Source organism: Phytophthora parasitica (genome assembly GCF_000247585.1).
Source record: "Phytophthora parasitica INRA-310 unplaced genomic scaffold supercont2.7, whole genome shotgun sequence".
In the NCBI taxonomy this organism is placed as follows: Eukaryota; Oomycota; class Peronosporomycetes; order Peronosporales; family Peronosporaceae; genus Phytophthora; species Phytophthora nicotianae.
The window spans coordinates 1,837,588-1,848,752 of record NW_008648993.1 but is presented as its reverse complement, the minus strand read 5'-3'; the positions used below and the strand labels follow the sequence as shown (position 1 = coordinate 1,848,752).

Here is an 11,165-nt window from a genome sequence, read left to right as displayed (position 1 = left end):
ATTAGTGATTAAGAAGAATCAACTAGTAGACAGCAATAACGAAGAGCTTTAAAATAAAACTTTTATTGAGGAACTTCACGATTCCATCCTATTTTATTTTTAATCATCATCTACTGGAAATAAATCGTGTTCGCAATTCGCCAATTCGCCAATTTTAGATATCAAAACTGCTTGTGCGTTGCTGAAATTCTATAGTAAGGGTACATTTACCATTTCTAGTGTCAGGACAACAATGCCGTCGGGAAGAGGCCTGCCTCGACTTAAGTACACCCCTGCAGCCTCACAGCAGCTCGCGTTAACCAAGGATGCGGCCAAAATGAACCGGGTCACAAGTGGTATCGGTGGTGCGTTGGAGGGTGTCCAAATGAGAATCGAGATGCTGACTCGAGAGATCAAGGCCGACGAGAAGGGCAAAAAGGACTATGACGAGCAGCTTTTTCGACTAAACGAGCGCCGGAAGGACTTGGAGGCCAAATTGAAGGAATGCAGAGAATGGAGCGACCTCTTCGAAAGCAAGATCAAACCTCTCGCGGGCAAGTACACGGAGACGACGGACAGCATGCAAGGACAGTATAACGAGGCCAAGCAACGCCATGCCCAAGGAATCCTCGTACTCATGGAGAACTTCGACTACCACCCAGAGTTCAAACGCTTCAGCGACACTTTCACTGCTGTCCCCTTCAAGCCAAAGTAGAGCAGACTGGCAATACCGAAGGCGCAATATATTTCTAGTGAATGGATCGTTCGAGGAATGAATAAATGATAGTGGTTCACCGTTCTGTCAAATACTAGCTCAAAACGAAGGTCAACTGAAAGGTAAAGCCTCTCTGTGGGGCTCTTTACAATCGGTCCGAGCGTGTTACGGCCATCTCCAACTCGAAAGCGGCAGGCAATCGACGATACTTTTTGTCTCGAGCTGCCCAGTCCATTTCTGAGCGAGAAAAGATAACACACCCAGTCTCGTTGTCTACAATGAACGCAAGCAAAGTTAGGAATATTTTCACAGTTTGGTTACAGCTCCACGTACCGGGATTGAGGAAGAATGTGTTGAACCAGATCTTGAAGTGTTTGGCTCTCATGCATCCGTTCACACGCTCACGATAGAACTCGAGCATGACGCATCCACGGATTTCCTCGTGCAACTCGAACTCGTTGGAGCCGATTTGTTGGTGCATCAACGTCTTGGGAGAGCCGTCAGAGCGTAGTGCGTAGATGCGCAGTCGTAACTTTGGCGGCTTTGCTGCTGTCAGTGTGTTGTTCAGCTTCAATCTCTGAATCACGAAAGTCGGTTCTAGAATGGGTTCTCCTTGCACGGAAGTCTGCGCTAGCAATGCAGCGTAGTAATTGACCCACTTCTTCTGACTTACGACAGTGAGACCTCGACGATCATTCACGCGCTCACGGTTGTAGCGATCAATGGCGTCGGTCGCAGAGGCCGAGAAGCCCATTCGTAAGAGAAGCATACACGCCATCATACCAGCCCTTCCTTTTCCAGCCTGCCCAAGAAAACACCCACATTTTCATGTCAAATATCGATAAAAATGGCGTTGATATGTATATATATATACCTTGCAATGCAGCGCCACAACATGCTTCTCATTCGCATCCAGCCATGCTGCAGCTTCGTCACAGAATGCCATCCTACGGTAACAAATAACATTGTTCAGTATTTCTCTTGATGAGATGTTCTAGCTGTAAGTTCGTACATCATCTGGAGTGTTGGGACGTTGTGATCTTCAATGGGATAGTTCTTGACGCGCCCATCAAAGATACTCGGTGGGTAGCTGTACCAACAGCAAACAGCGCAAATATTAGCATCAACGTCTCAAGGCTATAGAGCATTGCGACGATCCACCTCCTGTTGGGCCCGTCGCAGAAGTTGTAGACGAAATAGTCTCCACCATGACGCTCTTCCAGGAACTGTTGCACCTCCGACCGCGGGTTCCGGAAGAGGAGCTCGACGCCCACAGCGGGGTAGCCTGGATAAAGACATCTCGCCACTTGTTAGTTGGCTCCCATAGCTCTTATACACTTTCTTTCACGGACCCATAACGATGACGCGCGGGTGCACGTAGCCCAAATCCAGGTCGAAGCCGTCCTGTTGGAATCGGCGCTTGTTCTGGGAGACGAGCGCGCGCGGCACGGCCAGAACACAGCGACAGGGATTGGAACGCGGCGCCATGTTCTTGGTGCTGTGGCCAATTCGGGAATGAGAGAGGTGAAAACGGCTATTATATGAGAGTTTGTATGCGACCTCACACTTGGTGCTGAAAGGACGCCTGCGATACACAATAAAAGTCGGGAGTCGAACCTGCACAGAGAATTCTCATAACTTCGTGGTTGTCGACGTTGAACAATTTAACGTTGCTATAGTTACAAGTGCACGAAAAAAAAAAGTAGTGTCATGGCGGCGCTCAGCTAAACTTTAAGGAGACACACTGGATGCGAGGTTTTCTTTTCAAAAGACATGAACTGGGTCTGCTTCAGCTGTGGTCTCGATGCATTCGTCGCAATTTTTTATCTCAGGAGGTTGCCCTATAGAACAGTTACTGGCCAACATGTCCAGGCTCAGATGCGTCTTCAAGCTTTAACTTGTTGATATGATTATTTGTTTGCACAATAGCTGGTTGTCCTGATAAAAGAAATAAAATGCAACTTGTAGTCTCAGGCTGAGTGAGTGCTTCTCGATCGATGAACAACCACTAGTACACTGTAAAAAGTCTTTGTACTCCGTCTAGCTCCCCTCTCTATTCCGATACAACATGGCTACACTAAGTTGAAGAAGAACAAATCCAGACGGTCGCAACCCATTTGCCATCTTGCCCGTCAAGGATGGGTTTTCTTGCTGCTTTATCCGTGGCGCTGCTCGGTACGCTCTTGACGTACTCCCCGGTCAATGCCGAGCATTGGGCGGTCATCGTGGCCGGCTCCAACGGGTACAGCAACTACCGACACCAATCCGACGCCTGCCATGCTTACCACGTCGTGCGACGCCACGGCATCCCGGCCGAGAACGTGGTGCTTATGATATACGACGACGTGGCTTGGCATGAGAGTAATCCGTACCCCGGTCAACTTTTTAACAAGCCCACAACCAAGAATGCATCGCATGCGGATGTGCAGCCCGTGGACGTTTACAAGGGCTGCAACATCGACTTCCGCGCGGCCGAAGTGACCCCCGAGACCTTCTTGAATGTACTGACAGGCAACAGCTCCGGAGCCTTTAATAAGAAGGTGCTCAATAGCACGAAGGACGACCGAGTGTTCATCAATTTCATTGACCACGGGTCACGAGGCAGCATTTATTTCCCGCACATGAAGCCGCTCACGGCCTCGAGACTGAAAAAGGCTATGCAGACAATGCACGACAAGAAAATGTACAAGGAACTCGTGTTCTACATGGAGGCCTGCGAGTCAGGTTCAATGTTCTCGGATAGTTTCTTGAAGAGCATCAACGCATACGTGACGACGGCTGCGAACGGCTTCGAGTCTTCATGGGCAGCGTACTGCCCTCCTTTGGACGAGGTGAATGGGGAACGCATTGGCTCGTGTCTTGGAGATCTGTACTCTGTCAACTGGATGGAAGATAGTGACCTGACGGACTTGTCAGGGGAGACACTCACAACGCAGTTCCACCGCGTCAAGAATGCGACTACCAAGAGCCACGTCAAGTCGTTTGGGTTATCCAAACTCAGTCACGAAATCGTTGGCAACTACCAGTCTACATACGACAAGAGCTACAATGGCGACGACTCTGACAGCGAAGATATTGAGCCACTGTCAGCCGCAGCAGCGCGTGATACGGAAACTGCTATTGAAAGCACAGTAGATGCTCGGGATGTGGACCTGGTCGTTGCGTTCTACCGTTATCTGCGTGCTGCCCCTGGCAAGAGTCGACGTGGATTCGCGGACGAGCTCACTGCGACGATCCAAGCTCGTGAAGTTGCTGACGAGGTGTTCGAGACGATCACGGCTCTATACGAGCAGCGCACTGAATCATCTCTGCTTCAAGTTGAAGAGCCCAAGAACTTGGAGTGCCATGAGGAAATCACCCGTATTTTCGAGACTTCTTGCGCTTATAGTGGTGGGCTCACCAGTTACAGCCTCAAGTATGTTGGTACATTGATGGATCTCTGCGAATCGAGCCTGCCGCAAGATGAAGTGGCGTCCATCGTGCACAAAGCGTGCTTGGTGGTGGAGACCCGTCGTGCTCCAAGAAATGATGTGTTCAACACTAATGTAGCCATGTTGGCCTAACAAGGGAAACGGATGGACAGAAGCTGCCCGACTGGTGGAGGGGCGCAATTTGCGAGTCATTCGGCAATTTGCTTCTGTCGAACGCAGTTGAATTCAAAGTGGAGGAAAAAATTCCTCCGTGCATGTTACGTATAGGGCCCCTCGTAGGTGTTCACAATGATACTAAAAATGATATAATGAGCCTGAACCGTTTGACAGCGGGTCATGTTGACAACCTCTTGCTGAGTGAACACGATCAATCAAATTGCAACGAAAAGATTCAATATGGTAGCAGATCAACGTCGAAATACTTTTCAAAAATGCAACTATCCTTCCAGGTAGACGCCATTTGGGTAGCTCTCCTCCTCCTCTTCCGGAATCTTGTCCGATTTTTCGGCTCCCAGGTTTTCGTAAAGCGTCTTGAGCTCTGCGTGCTCGTCCTCGATAGCAACATCGTATGGCTGCATCAACGAGTTAGTTAAGCAAGAAAAAAAAAATTACCGCCACAGCCGCCGCTAACTCACCGTCTGTCCCTCTGAGTTGCGTGCATTCAGGTCCGCGCCGTGCTCGAGTAGCAGCTTGGCACACTCAACCGTCTCGCACCGATGCAGCGGCGTGTCCATATCGTTGTCTCCTGCATCCGTCAGCGCATCAGTCTCTCAAACGTCCATTCTTCCGCTTACATAACCAGGATCTCACCCAACTTGACGTCCGCGCCGCTTGCCAACAGGAACACCACCAGCTCCATGTGATTGTAGCTCACCGCCGCTTGTCTGGGGATATCAACAGCATCAGTATCACGTCCCTACACTCAACATCCAAACATCAACTCACAGTGGCGTGTATCCATTCTCGTCCTTGGCGTTGGCGTCTCCTCCGCTAGCCAGAAAAGCCTTGACGCTCTCAATGTCGCCGTCACTCGACGCTGTCCAGACGTTGACGCTCATGCTTGCACCAAATTTTAGGTCTGCGCTTTAAAAACAGTCTACTTTGACTTTACTCAGATCTGAATATACTCCTGAAATCTGATAATCAATTTCATTTTTGGCGCCAAAAGGCTAAGAAAATACCGCGGGTGTTGTAACATACGACGAAGCTGAGGAAGCCATGGCGCACCTCCCTCCGCGGATCAGCGCACCCCCGTCTGCGGTTTCTTCCACCGGTTCCCCGCTGCTATCTAGTCGCTTAGCAGAACATCCACCCGCCACACTTGCAAGTGACACGGTCGTGTTCTCGCACACTAAAACACCGTCTCGCCAATCGAGCGTCGTTGCTGGCACAACGTCACCTGTTGCTCCTTATCGACTGCCTGAAACAATACCTGCAAAACATGAGACGCAACCTCAACTTAAGAAATCCCGCGTGGAAGCGCCTCGTGGCGATTGTGTGCGGCGGGTGACAGTACGCGTCATGAAGCACGGAGACAAACTGGGGTTTGGAGTGCGTCACGACCGGTACAAGCGGCTACAAGTGTCCACTCTACAGGGTGGGGACTCGACGTTGCAAGTGGGGGATACACTGTTGTCCGTGAACGGCCAGGATCTCACGGGTCACGATTTCCTAACGGTTATCCAAATACTGAAGGCCACGCGACCGGGAGAGCTGGTGTTCGAGATCGAGAGGCCCAATGGACAAGTGGCTACATCTCAAGCAGTTCCTGCTGCAACGACATCGACTGGAAATCCATGGAGTTCTGCTGAAGTCGCAGCATCGGTATCTACTAGTGGATCAGGCCAAGCTTTTAGGTCCCCGAATGGTACCAACCCAGGTACGGTGGGTGCTGGGAGGACGCTTGCAACTGCAATAATACCTCGAACAGGAGTACCGCCTCCGTCAATTCCAGTGACATCGACGACTACGATGAATGGCGTACAGCAACCGAGGAAACGAGCGCGACCGTGAGTGTTTTGTTCTTGGGTTGATATTATAATAATCACTGCTGATGTTAATATTTTAATATTTTTTGTAGTGCTCAACGTGCAGTGACGATGTTGGACGACAACGGCCAACCTGTGAATGTTACGGCTCTCCTTGCTGATTTAAAGAAGGAACGCGCTACCAAAGCAGCACTTGAAGAAAAGAACGCAGGGCTCCGCAAGCGAGTGCAACGCATGTTGATCGAGAATGATGAAGTGCGCGTGAAGGCCAAGAACGAGGTGGTAGCTGCACAGGAGAAGGCCCAGCGTGAAATTGCCGAAGCTCAGAACCAACTGGCAGTTGTGCGCGCGAAGGTGCGACTGCAGGAACGCAGTCCTGATGTGGGGCGAATAGATGCAATGGCCGACGAGATCAAGACATACAAGGCACAAGTGGAACGTCTGAAGAAGATCGAGGCAGATCGGACAGTACTACTTACTACGCGTTACCGTGGGGAATGTCGGGTTGCTGCTGTTGACGCACAGCGTGTGCTGGACTCCGTGGTGGGAATGTTCCGAACGAAGCTTCGACAAGTGGGTCGTATGAGTCGAGATAGCACAGGCAAATCGGAGCTGGAAGTGGCGTGTGACGGCGTGCGGCGTCTCGCCTTCATGAAGCTTTTTCGTATAGCACACGACTTTGCCTTCTACGCATCGGCAGCATTCCACTCGCAGGACCCAGTGCGGCACACAATCGAGCAAGAACAGTTCTTGGACTTGTTTGGCCACTCTCTGTGTCATGAAGAACGCGCAGGCTTGTTCTACGTAGCCACAGCTCCCATGGTACGTGCAATACACAGTTGTTGAGGGCAGAAGGACGTTAGTTATTTGACGCTGTGTTTGTTTTTTATTCAGGTCGTCATGTTCGACCCTAACGCTGAAAGTATAGTACTCAAATGTGAATGGGCCGAGCAGAACGCTCTCCGTGACCTCGCACGTACTGTCCGCTTCTGAACTTGATAGCTCCCCGCTAGATTAGAATGCTGAGGATTCACTGTATGACGTAGCTGAATTTCTATGTGTGCAATTGATTCTGACTTGTTTGCCTGCTACTTAGTTAATTCCTGGAAGGTTGTTATTGGCGCTGTTGAGGGTGTTGATGGAGGTTGTGTTGGTGATTGACAGCGCCATGGACTGCATGACAACGTCGCGTAGGCGGTTCCAGAGAGCAGGCGCCAACTCGTCCATGGACTCGTAAGTCTCGCGAGTCATCTCGAACACCGTGCACGGCTCCATAGCCCTACCAGCCATGTATCGATATTGACGACCGAAGAAGTCGACTTCACCGAACATGGCGCCGGGCATCACATTCTCCAGTAGTGTCAAAGGTTTCCCAGGAACTACACTGCCGTCATCGTTCATAAAGAGCGCAACGCGGCCACTTGCGAGGAAGTAGAAGCGGTCTGGGTAGGACGCGACACGGTAGAACTCGTAGCCCTGAGGCACCTCGTACTTGCGGAAAAACTGGTCAACACCTCGGAAGAGTGGAGAGTCATCGGGCTCGCCCATAAAGCGGTGGAGCAGCACACTCATAGATTCGTGGTTATGCGTCAGATCCTGGGCGTGATTGGTGTTAACCAGCAATTGGTTCTCGCAGAACTCCAAGGCAGAGTCAGCATTGAGGAAGAAGTTTTCTTCCTCCGCGATCTCGTTCTTCAGCAGTAAGCTGCGGATCTCTGGCAGCACATCAGCAAAAATGACGGTGATATCATGGCGCTTGCAATGCTGCTGCAAGATCATGAAGACACTACGCGCAGCTGTTGCATCCATGCCAGAAACGCGATTGAAGTCCATGACGACGTACTCGGTCGGCAGACCGTCTGGGTGTGGCGCAGGACTGCCATCCAAACACTCAATGGGGACATCTCGCTTGGACACGGGCGTGAGCGGGATACCGGAGTCGTCGACGTAGTGTGGTTCCATGTCCATCCCCTTGCTCGATTTCTGCTTCATCGCAGCCCTGGACTTGCGAATGTGTACCGCCTTCTGCACGTCTTCTAGAATCTGCACTGACGAACCGAAGAATAGATAGCCGTACAGCTCCAGGTACACAATAGCATCGCGTTTCTGACCTAGAAACGTGCGTGCGGCGAGTTTGCGCACCGCAGCAGATGAGCGACACTTCCGACTCACCACTCGGACCTGCGCATAACCTAGCAAGAAGTTGATGATGGCAAAGCCGATACCAAGCACCATTCCCAGTTCGAGCGACACCATGTTGATGGCGATGAAAGACAGCCACAACACCACGTACTCCCGCGGCAAGATCTTGTGGTACACGTGCACTAGCCACTCCATCATGAGGTCGATAGCGATGAAGATCAGCGTGGCGGCGAAGAAGAAGCGAGGCACGAGACTCATCACCGACAGCGGCACGAGTACAATGGCGAACTCGGAGATAATGACACACACGCCGACAATACGCGAGTTGGTCTTGGAACGGTACGTGAAAATGGTCTGCGAGAAAATGTACGAGCCGGTGTATCCGCCCAGCAGTCCACTCACAAAGTTGGACCAACCCACAGACTTGAGCTCATGGTTGATGTTGAGCTGACTGCCCATGTCCATCTCAATAGCTGCAACATCTAGACACGACGAGAATGCCACAACGAACGTCATTCCGAGCCACGTCGTGAGCTGTCGAGGTACTTGGTTCCAGTGCATCTGCGAGAAGTCAAACAGGTCGAACATTTGCACGAAGCCAGCAGGGTCCGAGGCCGGCGAGACCCATCCGAAGTCACGAGCGTCATCCAACGAGATGCCACATAACGCTAGTACTACGAAGAATAACAGAGGCATCAATAGAATCGTAGCAGGCAATGCGAACGAGTTCTCACAGCGCTGCGACACCAGCAACAAGATCACACCGCCCAAGACGCCAGGGACGCAGAGAAGCATATAATGCGGGTCCCAGATCTGCATCATCGAAGTGAAATCGTTGATCACCAGTCCTGTACACAGCGACAAGCCTGCATACATACAGAACAGCCCAATAAAAGCCAAATAGCCTCCAACCACAGGCATCGGCAGGTACGACACGAGTCCCGCCAGTTTAAACTTGCCCAGCAGTACCAACACTACACCAAGCGCTGCTGTGGCCAAACCTATCGTCACGACTGTAGTCGTCACTTTGGCCTCCAACGAGACCTCCTCGCCCAGTGATTTGCAGATGGACGTCGCGATGGCGCTGAGGAAAATGAGCCCTGCGTCCTGCACCTGTCCGATGGCGAAGGGCAGCGAGCTCAGCAGCGTGAACATGATCTGGTGCACAACACTGGAGAACATGACGAGCTTAGACAGTGCTGGCATGAAGCCGGCGAAGTCTGGGTGGCTGAAGATGATGGCTGCGTAGCCATACATGCACGGGATCGTCAGGATGGAGTTAATAACACCGTACATCAATGCGTTTGTAAACTTGGCCAATTGGTGGGGACCGCATACGCCTCCGGAAGTGCTGGCATTGACACCATTCAGAGCCGAGTCATTGCTGACCAGTAAAGCCATGGACTCTCCGTATGGCGAGCTCTCGTGGTCCACCCAGCTGCGGTGACGACGGCGCTCCTGCTGCGATGACTCATTTTGGGCGGTTTCGGCTGCGCGCTGAGCTGCACGTTCAGCTGCTGGTCCACGTGGCGTCGAGTTGCTGCGACGCTTGACTGCGCCCGAGAGCGCAGGCGAGTACATTGGCCAAAGTCCGATGGATCAGGACCGAGTTAATGGAGTTATCTGGAAGTGAGACCGGCCCTTGACCATCTGGACCGCAACATGACATAATACAGTGCTGCTAAAAACTATAGCCATACTCATTTTTTGACGCATCGCAAGCAATTTCAGCGAATGACGCTTGGCCTAAAGACTATAATTACGACAGATAAAACCAGAGCGTTCTGTGGTTAAAGAGTATTGAAAACACAATCGAAAAATTTAGGTTGGGGAATGGCATTCAGACGAAAAAAACCCATTAATTTTTTTAATGGGTTGTTTTCGTCTGAGTGCCATCCCGGCCAATCAGCATGCGTACCGACAAGATTTTTTGCACTAAGTTATTTGGGGTTGTCACTATGTTATTAATAGTAATTGTTGATGCATGTAGTATTGTGTCGACGTTATTAATAGTACTTGTTGATGCATGTAGTATTGTGGCTAAAAGTACTAATATCAGCGGCGCACTCATTAATTGATGCATGTAGTATTGTGGCTAGAAGTACTAATATCAGCGGCGCACTCATTAATACATGAAGCTTAACCAATATTTGTCCTTGAAAAAGTACCAAAGTTTAAGTACGATCGACTTTGCCCGATTGGATCGGCACTATCGATATATCAATACAAGCGACCACAGCGCTTGTTAATGATAAGGAGGCGAACCGCTTAGTTTTATAGCTGACGTCAAAACGAGGAACACAATCATTTACTTCATTAGTGAAGCTCATCGGTGCCCCATAATGGACAAAAAAGTTTTACTAGATCCTCATAAAATGTATAAATTGCTTTCAAACTCAGTTCTGCCTAGCTAATTCCCACGTCTCAAGGTTCTTTACTGTTCTGCGTACAATGGTAGGAGATGCTGAAAGGTAAATACATGAGCTTGACACTTCCCATGAAATATACTACTACAGGTCATAATTGAAATCGGTTCCTACGCGAAGACAGAGCAGATGCTGTGGCTGCGAAGCAGGTGCAGTAGATGCGTTAGCTCGGCGGCATGCATTTTTATTTTGATAATTTAAAGACCTGTAGGGCCTCTTCAGCCATATCGTGAGTGTTTTATTGTTTTCTTGACATAGTTGCACCGCTAGAATTGCTTTTCAGGAAGCAGAATTTTTTTATATCAACAGTTGATAGGGTCCACGCCAAGCATAAAACTGCTGACCAAATATCAATGAGCTACTGCCATTCTTCCGACCTCTAGTTGAAGAGACACAGTATCTATAGTCGAGAGTTCTAAAGATATTTTCAACTGACTTGCTGACCGCTATTGGCGATGAGGATATCTGTAAAAAAAAAAAAATA

At 50.2% G+C, this 11,165-nt stretch overlaps 6 protein-coding genes across 8 annotated transcripts; 3 read left to right on the top strand and 3 right to left on the bottom strand.

Annotated features, from left to right (window-relative positions):
• Nucleotides 1-162: 162 nt before the first annotated feature.
• Nucleotides 163-784, top strand: PPTG_05599 (hypothetical protein). Its single transcript, XM_008899185.1, has one exon. The coding sequence runs from the start codon at nucleotides 233-235 to the stop codon at nucleotides 692-694; it is 462 nt and encodes a 153-aa protein (XP_008897433.1). The 5' UTR covers nucleotides 163-232; the 3' UTR covers nucleotides 695-784.
• On the bottom strand, nucleotides 467-2,408 carry PPTG_05598. 2 transcript variants are annotated; one of them, XM_008899184.1, is made up of 6 exons: nucleotides 2,047-2,408; nucleotides 1,856-1,979; nucleotides 1,707-1,784; nucleotides 1,569-1,641; nucleotides 1,028-1,496; nucleotides 467-967 (listed from the first exon to the last, which is right to left on the bottom strand). In XM_008899184.1, exons 1-6 carry the CDS (start codon nucleotides 2,180-2,182, stop codon nucleotides 840-842), a joined length of 1,008 nt encoding a protein of 335 aa, XP_008897432.1. In that variant the 5' UTR covers nucleotides 2,183-2,408; the 3' UTR covers nucleotides 467-839. The 2 variants fall into 2 exon arrangements, with proteins under 2 accessions (XP_008897432.1, XP_008897431.1); XM_008899183.1 differs by having other exon boundaries at nucleotides 467-1,496; nucleotides 2,047-2,238.
• Nucleotides 2,409-2,689: 281 nt separating this feature from the next.
• On the top strand, nucleotides 2,690-4,494 carry PPTG_05597 (hypothetical protein). The gene has a single exon (XM_008899182.1). It carries the CDS (start codon nucleotides 2,833-2,835, stop codon nucleotides 4,255-4,257), a length of 1,425 nt encoding a protein of 474 aa, XP_008897430.1. The 5' UTR covers nucleotides 2,690-2,832; the 3' UTR covers nucleotides 4,258-4,494.
• PPTG_05596 lies at nucleotides 4,456-5,247 on the bottom strand. Of its 2 annotated transcripts, XM_008899180.1 has the most exons (4): nucleotides 5,071-5,247; nucleotides 4,936-5,009; nucleotides 4,761-4,870; nucleotides 4,456-4,697 (listed from the first exon to the last, which is right to left on the bottom strand). In XM_008899180.1, the coding sequence occupies exons 1-4, from the start codon at nucleotides 5,181-5,183 to the stop codon at nucleotides 4,563-4,565; spliced, it is 432 nt and encodes a 143-aa protein (XP_008897428.1). In that variant the 5' UTR covers nucleotides 5,184-5,247; the 3' UTR covers nucleotides 4,456-4,562. The 2 variants fall into 2 exon arrangements, with proteins under 2 accessions (XP_008897428.1, XP_008897429.1); XM_008899181.1 differs by lacking the exon at nucleotides 4,456-4,697 and having other exon boundaries at nucleotides 4,699-4,870.
• Nucleotides 5,248-5,292: 45 nt separating this feature from the next.
• Nucleotides 5,293-7,221, top strand: PPTG_05595 (hypothetical protein). The gene is made up of 3 exons (XM_008899179.1): nucleotides 5,293-6,134; nucleotides 6,206-6,935; nucleotides 7,008-7,221. The coding sequence occupies exons 1-3, from the start codon at nucleotides 5,344-5,346 to the stop codon at nucleotides 7,104-7,106; spliced, it is 1,620 nt and encodes a 539-aa protein (XP_008897427.1). The 5' UTR covers nucleotides 5,293-5,343; the 3' UTR covers nucleotides 7,107-7,221.
• PPTG_05594 (hypothetical protein) lies at nucleotides 6,960-9,923 on the bottom strand. The gene has a single exon (XM_008899178.1). The coding sequence runs from the start codon at nucleotides 9,834-9,836 to the stop codon at nucleotides 7,206-7,208; it is 2,631 nt and encodes an 876-aa protein (XP_008897426.1). The 5' UTR covers nucleotides 9,837-9,923; the 3' UTR covers nucleotides 6,960-7,205.
• Nucleotides 9,924-11,165: the final 1,242 nt, after the last annotated feature.